The sequence below is a fragment of the Equus asinus genome, chromosome 8 (assembly GCF_041296235.1).
Source record: "Equus asinus isolate D_3611 breed Donkey chromosome 8, EquAss-T2T_v2, whole genome shotgun sequence".
Lineage (NCBI taxonomy): Eukaryota > Metazoa > Chordata > Mammalia > Perissodactyla > Equidae > Equus > Equus asinus.
This window is the reverse complement of record NC_091797.1, coordinates 65,371,273-65,379,287: the sequence shown is the minus strand read 5'-3', so window position 1 is coordinate 65,379,287 and position 8,015 is coordinate 65,371,273. Positions and strand designations below refer to the sequence as shown.

At 55.0% G+C, this 8,015-nt stretch overlaps 1 protein-coding gene and 1 long non-coding RNA gene across 5 annotated transcripts; one reads left to right on the top strand and one right to left on the bottom strand.

Moving 5' to 3' along the window:
* Positions 1-830: 830 nt before the first annotated feature.
* Positions 831-4,816, bottom strand: LOC106847891 (tubulin beta-2B chain). The gene is made up of 4 exons (XM_014867448.3): positions 3,781-4,816; positions 2,872-2,980; positions 2,489-2,599; positions 831-2,147 (listed from the first exon to the last, which is right to left on the bottom strand). The coding sequence occupies exons 1-4, from the start codon at positions 3,835-3,837 to the stop codon at positions 1,087-1,089; spliced, it is 1,338 nt and encodes a 445-aa protein (XP_014722934.3). The 5' UTR covers positions 3,838-4,816; the 3' UTR covers positions 831-1,086.
* LOC123287032 (uncharacterized) lies at positions 4,134-6,738 on the top strand. Of its 4 annotated transcripts, XR_011505264.1 has the most exons (7): positions 4,205-4,297; positions 4,735-4,811; positions 5,114-5,286; positions 5,495-5,647; positions 5,920-6,032; positions 6,389-6,501; positions 6,615-6,738. It is a non-coding gene; the product is annotated as an uncharacterized lncRNA (long non-coding RNA). The 4 variants fall into 4 exon arrangements; XR_011505263.1 differs by lacking the exons at positions 5,495-5,647; positions 5,920-6,032 and having other exon boundaries at positions 4,134-4,211; XR_011505261.1 differs by lacking the exons at positions 5,495-5,647; positions 5,920-6,032 and having other exon boundaries at positions 4,224-4,297.
* Positions 6,739-8,015: the final 1,277 nt, after the last annotated feature.

Genomic DNA, 8,015 nt, shown 5'->3' with positions numbered 1-8,015 from the left:
AAAAAGGCATAGTATCATATACCCTTTGACAGAAAACTCCACTCAGAGAAATTTACAGGATAGTTATTCTCATATACACAGTAATATATGCACAAATGATTCATTGTGGCAAGATTCATTCAATTATATGTTATACTATAAGATTAGTATAAACAACCATACCTCCATTGGTAGGGAATTGGTTAAATAAAAGATGGCACAAATACATAATGGATACTATGTATCCATTTAAAGGAGGGAAGCTCTCTGTATTTTAAAGATACACGGTTTAGTGAAAAAAAGGAGGCAGCAGAACAGTGTATCATAACACGTATGAAGAAAGAAAAAAGGGAATAACCTACATAGGCATGAAGATATATGGAATACTTCTGCAAGGACGCAAGAAAGAAAACAGTAAGAATGGTTGCCTTCCAGGGAGGAAGACTGTCCCAAGGGCCCCAGGAGGAAGAGACTTTCCCCTCTCTCTCCTTTAGGATTTTGTGCTGTGTGCATATAGAACAAAAATTTTTTTGTAAAGGAAATAAAGGCATAGCAGGATTTCTACAGGAAAATACATTTAGTGTGCTTTCAAGTAGGCATCTTTCAACTAATAAAATATTTACTTAAAGGCATTTTAAAATTTGGGCTCATCTCCCATGATTGGGAATCCATTGGGTATGAAGGCGGTTGGCTCAATTTCACTATACTGGAAGAGTAAACTCATCTGAGCCTTTACCTATCCCTTCCCTTTTCTAAAGGAAAAATTCAATATGATGTGTTCAGAAAGTTACAATTAAATAGATAATAAAGAATTCAATAAAGACAAGAAGGAGACAGAAAAGAGGACACCATTAGGACACAAACGTTTATGTGATTTTAGCCATTACAACAGTAGTTCAGAAATACCTCAAATGTTACATTGATGTCATCAATGTTACAAAAAGGAAAAAAAATGACAGGCAACAGTGAAGAGCACCAGAGAACCAGCGCACACAACTAGAGTAGACCATGCTTCTTTCCTCCAACTGCCAAGATATTTTCACCAGGAAGCCCCCCTCCCCCTTGCTTGCCTTCTCAACTTTTCCTAACCTGCTTTGAAGTGTGAACTTAAGCCTCATCCTCGCCCTCCTCCTCCTCAAACTCCCCTTGTTCGTCGGCCGTGGCGTCCTGGTACTGCTGGTACTCGGACACCAGGTCGTTCATGTTGCTCTCGGCCTCGGTGAACTCCATCTCATCCATGCCCTCGCCCGTGTACCAGTGCAGGAAGGCCTTGCGCCGGAACATGGCCGTGAACTGCTCCGAGATGCGCTTGAACAGCTCCTGGATGGCCGTGCTGTTGCCGATGAAGGTGGCGGACATCTTCAGGCCGCGCGGCGGGATGTCGCACACGGCCGTCTTCACGTTGTTGGGGATCCACTCCACGAAGTAGCTGCTGTTCTTGTTCTGCACGTTGAGCATCTGCTCGTCCACCTCCTTCATGGACATGCGGCCTCGGAAGATGGCAGCCACGGTCAGGTAGCGGCCGTGGCGGGGGTCGCAGGCGGCCATCATGTTCTTGGAGTCGAACATCTGCTGGGTGAGCTCGGGCACCGTCAGGGCCCGGTACTGCTGGCTGCCGCGGCTGGTCAGCGGGGCGAAGCCGGGCATGAAGAAGTGCAGGCGGGGGAAGGGCACCATGTTCACGGCCAGTTTGCGCAGGTCTGCGTTCAGCTGGCCTGGGAAGCGCAGGCAGGTGGTGACGCCGCTCATGGTGGCCGACACCAGGTGGTTGAGGTCTCCGTACGTGGGGGTGGTCAGTTTCAGGGTGCGGAAGCAGATGTCATACAGGGCCTCGTTGTCGATGCAGTAGGTCTCATCTGTATTTTCCACCAGCTGGTGGACAGAGAGGGTGGCATTGTAGGGCTCGACCACCGTGTCTGACACCTTGGGTGAGGGCATCACGCTGAAGGTGTTCATGATGCGGTCTGGGTACTCCTCCCGAATCTTGCTGATGAGCAGTGTGCCCATCCCGGACCCAGTGCCACCCCCCAGTGAGTGGGTCAGCTGGAAGCCCTGCAGACAGTCACAGCTTTCTGACTCCTTCCTCACCACGTCCAGGACCGAGTCTACCAGTTCGGCTCCCTCTGTGTAGTGGCCCTTGGCCCAGTTGTTTCCGGCACCACTCTGGCCTGCCAGAAGGACAAGACTTCACAAGTCACTGACGATTGGATTAAATTCCTTTTTACCTTAAACCCCTTAATATAGATCAGTGAGTCAGTGCTCAGACGAGATTATTTCAGGTTATCACCAAAATGGCCAGACATTAAAATACGTAGTCATGGATATAATTATAAAGGAAGAAGGGAAGGCTAGGAATACCTAGCTGTTAGAGGTTGAAAGGCAAATTTGTTTTTAGCTCTTATTAAGACTAAGCCTACACACAATTGGATGTCCTCCATATTTTCCCTTCACCCTGCACTGTCCAGAGCAAAATAAGCCTCCCAGGCCATCAGCCACGCCAGTCACTCACCAAACACAAAGTTGTCTGGCCTGAAGATCTGGCCGAATGGTCCAGACCTGACCGAGTCCATGGTGCCCGGCTCCAGATCCACCAGGATGGCCCGAGGGACGTACTTGTTACCTGTGGGGGACAAGAGCCAGACTGAGACCTGCAGGCAGAGAGCTTGGAAGACAAGGGCTTGTACCAGCTTCCTTTTTGCAGGTTCTGCTGTTGCCCCCAAACAAAAGATGACACATGACCCACCGGATTCTCAAAGGAGCCCACTGCAATACCCCATTGAAAGAGTGGGAATCCTAAATCCTCCAGTCCACCCACCCCTGGGGCCACACTCTTGGAGTCAGTCCAGCGGAAAAGGGGAGTGAAAAATCAAAGGGAGAAGAAAAGGCAATCACCAGTGGCTTCGTTGTAGTACACATTGATTCTCTCCAGCTGCAAGTCACTGTCTCCATGGTAACTGCCAGTGGGGTCGATCCCATGCTCATCGCTGATGACCTCCCAAAACTAAGACACGGAAAAAGGTTGCATTTAGCCATGCTCAACCCCACAGAGAGGCCGCGACTCACAATGAAAAGCCTGACTCCGTTCCGACCACCCAACCTGTCAGGAGCTTTAGGGCAGCATGACGCGTCGCAGCCGCAGGGCTTGTATTTTGCAGGGTCAGAAAGTTGAAATTGGGCGTTTCCTGGGCGAACAGCTGCTCGCCGCAGGAGGTGGGGGTGGGGGGAGACCGGCAACGGGACCGCCGGCACCGGCGGGGGAGAGCTTGGCGCTCAGGGTTACAGCGGGGGGCGGGCGAGCAGGGACTCCAGCGCGGAGGGGGTGAACGGGGGAACAGGGGAGAGGGAGCCGAGGGAGGGTGGGTTTAGATTCAAAGCACGTCCCGAGACCTCAAGACAGTCGCTCTCCTCCCCTACCCCCGCAGCTCGACTCGGGTTCAAGCGAGTAAAATCAATTCCTGTGTCCCTGCCCCTTCCACAAACGCGCGCGCACAGCCTCGCGGACACACCCGCGCCCTCTCCAGGCGCGCGGGCCTGGCTAAGCGGCGAGCAGGGAAAGAGAGACCGAGGAGGGACCGCGATCCAAAATGAGTTACAGCAAAAAAGAAAAAGAGGTTCCTCCCCCATCCTTCCCTCCGAGAGTCGCCTCCAGCCCACGCCCTACTCCGCTGCACAAAGCAGCCGCGAAGGTCTGCGCTTGGAGACTCCCGGGCCTGCTCAGGACGGCGCTAGCGCCCCGGAACCCCGAGGGGCGTTAGGTCAGGTCCCCGCCCCCTACTGGCGTCCTCCCCGCGGCGCGCCCACCTTGGCGCCGATCTGGTTGCCGCACTGGCCAGCCTGGATGTGCACGATCTCACGCATGGTGCTGGCTAGCTTCTTCTGGCCCCGGTCGGCGTCTGGTAAGTCTGTCCGTCCTCCCTTACACACCCACTGCGGGGTCACCAGGAACGCGCCCAGGAACCGACCGGCTGAGAGCGCCGGCCCCGCGGGCTCGGCCTTTTATGCAAGGAGGGTGGGGCGGCCCGCGCAGGCCGCGCCCCTAGCCCGAGCCCCCCAGTCCCCTTCGCGCTAGCTCTCTCCAGGACCCGCTGACGTAATGCTCCGAGGCCCAGGGACCGGCCCAGGGGCTGGACCATGGGCCCGCGGCCAATCAGCACAGCTTTGCGGACCCGGAGAGGAGAGGGGGCTCCCGGGAGTAGGGTGGGGGCGTGCCCATTGTCTAAGACTGCGGGGAGGTAGAAAAAGTTGGGACTGAGAATTGGGGGTGGGTAAAGGAACCGTGGGCGGGAGGGTGGCTAGGCGATGGCGACCAGTATGGCAGGTCAGGTATGGGGGAAGGGCTGGCACTGGATGGGGTGGGCAGGAGGACTGGAGCAGGTGGGGAGGCCGTCAGGAGCGCGGGGAAGGAGCGTGCTGTGTTCCGGGCTCTGGCAGGTGGAAGGGTTGAAGCGGCGCACGCTGCGCTGCCATCGCGCATTGCGGCGCCTCCTCTGCCAAGGGCCAGAGATCCCTAAGCCACCCGCCCCTGGTGAGACCACTGCCCTTTTCCCAACCCCAGAGGCCGACAACTGTCCGCGCCGGCTCGCCCCTCACACAGAGGCTCGGGAGAGGACAGGTGGTCGCAGGAGGAAGTCGTGCGTGATCAGAATGTTGGGGTCTGGAGAGTCGAGACCCTGGATACCCAAGGCCCAAGAGCCCCAGGGTGTCCTGTGCCCCGCCCCCAGCATCCGCCTGTTCTCTCTTTTGTCTCTGCTGCAGCATCCAGGGATGAGGCGACCTCCGCGCCCCCTCCAGTCCTGCCCGACCCTCTCCAAGAGTCCACAGCTCCCCGGCTGGTACCAAGGACCCCTCCACCCCGCGGGCTGACTTTTGTTCCTTGGGAGTGGCTGGGGTGGGAGTGGCTGGCCGCGCAGTGTGACTGTCCAGCGGTCTGAACAAGGGTGGGGTCCGGCGGGCGGGGCTGCGGCAGAACAAAGAGCTCACAGATGCATGAAATATCTCCCACAATTGAGTATTTAAAAATTACGCCCCAGGCGCACCCCCTCTCTGGGTTCGGTTCATCCATTGTCCAGTAAGGGGGTGGGTTCTAAGGGTGGTCATCGCCTGCCGCACCGCTAATATTCTCATCTTCCATCAGGGTCCGGGCCCCGAGGCGGCTACGAGGTCCTCAACCTCGTGCTGCTGATGGGGGTGAGGGACACGCCTAAAAACTGCTGCAGCGCGAGGAACAGGCCACCGGAGACCCAGACACACACACAGAGCGTGCGCGTAGATTCGGAGCACGGACACGCCTTCAAATCCAGTCTCCTGGTAGTCGAAGAAGGAACTGATCTCTTTGTTACTTTACGTGTGTGTGTGTGTGTGTGTGTGTGTGTGTGTGAGTGTATGAGACAGAGAGAGAGAGAGAGAGAGAGAGGGAGGGAGGGAGGGAGAGAGAGCCGAACCCGCGTAGGGTGGGAGGGGAAAGGGTGGCTGAAACGTTCTCTGCAGACCTGGAGCCTGGTCTCTGCAATTCCAGGGGGAAGCGCCCCCGCCCCCTCCTGACCAGGGAAAGGTCGTCTGCGAGGTGGCATGACCCCCTTTCATCCTCTGGCGACAGGGGCCCAATGACCGGGGTTCCCGTGCTGAGCGGAGCCTGCAGCTGTTGAGTGAGACCCTCCCAGAACCATCGGCAAGCTGTCATCGCCTCCCTTTCCCGCTGGGGGGTGGAAGGGGGGCTTGCAGCTCGTTTCCAGTACACAAAGAGGGATAGAGAACAAAAGCCCAGCAGCTCCCAGACACCCATTTCGCCCAGACTGAAGCTCAGGGCAGAGTTCCCCAGACGTGGCTACCGTGTGGGGTTTAGGGTGGGGTCGGGAGAGAGGCAGAGGAGTGGAAGGTCCGCCCACATGCCCCACTTGTGGGGTCCAAGCCCTGGGGCTTGACTCCGAGTTTCTACCCCAGGTCCTACAGTTGCAGAAACGTCGAGGGCGAGCGATTCCCAAGGTCACACCGCAAGTTACAGACAGGGTTCAGGCCGGAATCTCGCCTTCCGGGCGCCCCAGACCTCGGGGAAGGTGACTGCCTCTTGGCCTGACCTCGGAGAAGGTCCAGGCCTCTAGGGCTGTGAATGGTGTCAGCACAGGGACCTAGGGATGGCGGCTCCGACGGGACTGAGCCTCACGGGAAGGCACCAAGCGAGGGCCGCCCCTGCGCTGCTGCGGCAGACGCGTGGAGAGCGGTCAGCACCCGGCTGCCGGCGCCGAGGGCCTCCACGCCGCGCGGTCATCTGAGCCCGCCGCCGGCCCCCGACCCCGCGGTCTCATTTCTCAGCTTCTGTTTCAGAGCCAGATCTCCGCGGAGTGCTCGCGTGAAAACGCATGTTCAAGACCGTGTGGATAAAAGCACCCTTTCCTCTCGGTTTTTCTTTTAGGGGAAGGGGTTTGGAATAGGGGGAGGCTGGAACTCATCCTTCTGAAAGCCCGGACGCCCTGGGGACTCGGCACTTTTGGTTGAAGATCTGCTTTCCTTTCACACGTTTTGCGGGTATTGTCCTCCCCCCCAACCCCGCCCCCTTCCGAGCCGGCCTTCTGGTTAACTGCTCTACGCCCCTCTCCCCAATCTGGAATTATGATGCTGCACATTTTTATTTTCACAAGGACCTGATCTCGTGTTGGAAGACAGCCAAGTCTTTCCCTGAAGTCTTTCAGTTCGTCAGCTAACCCTTATCATCCTTAAATCCGTGTAGCTCTCGAAAAGAGGCTAGTAAGGGGCTTTCAAAGCAAAAAAAAAAAAAAAAAAAAAAAGATTCGTTCTCAATTGAGTCCTCCAGCATTTCTTTTTGTCTGTTTATTGTACACAGTTCTAGGTCATTGTATGTCAGATGAAGTTGGCAGGACAATATATTTCGTCATTACTTACATGCTGTTAGTGTTTTAATGATGTACTAATATTTCTAAATTTCCCCCTCCTGAGATAGTTGCAGAAATAACAGAGTAAAATAAAATTTAACATTTGTTTTATGCAGAACTGATTGTGTGGCTGAGGTAAGATACCCCCTAAGCTATTAAAATTATACTTACTCTCACAACTTTCAGGGTCTTTTCAATGGCAAATTCTCAAGTGGTTTTGCATTTATCTGTTACTCAGAGAGTCATTATTTAATTAATTGAAGAAGTCTGATAGAAAGGGGGCATTACTAGCTGACGTGGTAGTAAATTTTCAAAGCATTGTTTTCTAAAAGCAAGACATATTTTTTTATACACATTGAAATTACAAGACATCTAGCTTTCGGATTTTCCCACTGCCTGCCTGCCTTCACCACTTAATACACAGCTCGCAGCCGCGGTAGCCTGACCGCCAACTCTGCAGCCGAGATGCGCGCGGTTTCCTAGGCAACCGACACAGCCAATGAATGAAGAAGAATCGAAAGAAAGAGATGCAAATCCATCATTATTTCCTTTTTTTCTCTTCTCAATGCTCTCCAGCTAGAAATATTGGAAAGCTACCAATCCTAACATTTATGTAAAGGAGTCAAATGCCCAGAGGATCGGGCTTGGAAGGAGTCGCAGCCCTATATTGTGACTGTGTGTGTTGGGGGGGGGAGGGGGCGGGGGGAGTGGAGGAAGCTCCTGGGACCCGCTGAGACCCGTGCTTTCCCAGCTTTGTCACTCCCCCTCTTCATATCCCGCTGTCCTCCCCCTTCCCTCCCAGGACTCCCTCCTCCAGAGGAGAAGCCAGCAGCCCTGGTGCTCTTGAATAAAAGGCTGCCTGGGTGGGAGCCTCAGAGCCCTTGTCCTTCTCCAGTCGTGGGGCTGTGGGGACCAGCCGGCCCAGGTAACAAAAGACTGGAATGAGCAGAGAAAATTCCGAGTGCGCGACGGCAGCGCAGCGCGGCCCCTTTCCTGTGGTTCTTCAGTGAGCCTGGCTGTTTTCCCATGGCCCGCGGTCGAATTGGGGTTAAAATGGCCTCAGTCCAGAATGAGAGTGCTGAGCTCTCACCGAAGAGATTTGCCTTCTTTGTCCTACAGAGCGGTGGAGGGAGGGGACCCTGGCTTTCC

What these genes read in the sequence shown, in the direction of transcription:
- LOC106847891 (XM_014867448.3), bottom strand. Translation starts at nt 3,837, where the DNA reads ATGCGTGAGATCGTGCACATCCAGGCTGGCCAGTGCGGCAACCAGATC. An exon ending in GTACTACAACGAAGCCACTG is followed by an intron (nt 2,600 to 2,871) that starts GTGATTGCCTTT and finishes TGTCCCCCACAG; the next exon opens with GTAACAAGTACGTCCCTCGG. An exon ending in GCCAGACAACTTTGTGTTTG is followed by an intron (nt 2,148 to 2,488) that starts GTGAGTGACTGG and finishes TCCTTCTGGCAG; the next exon opens with GCCAGAGTGGTGCCGGAAAC.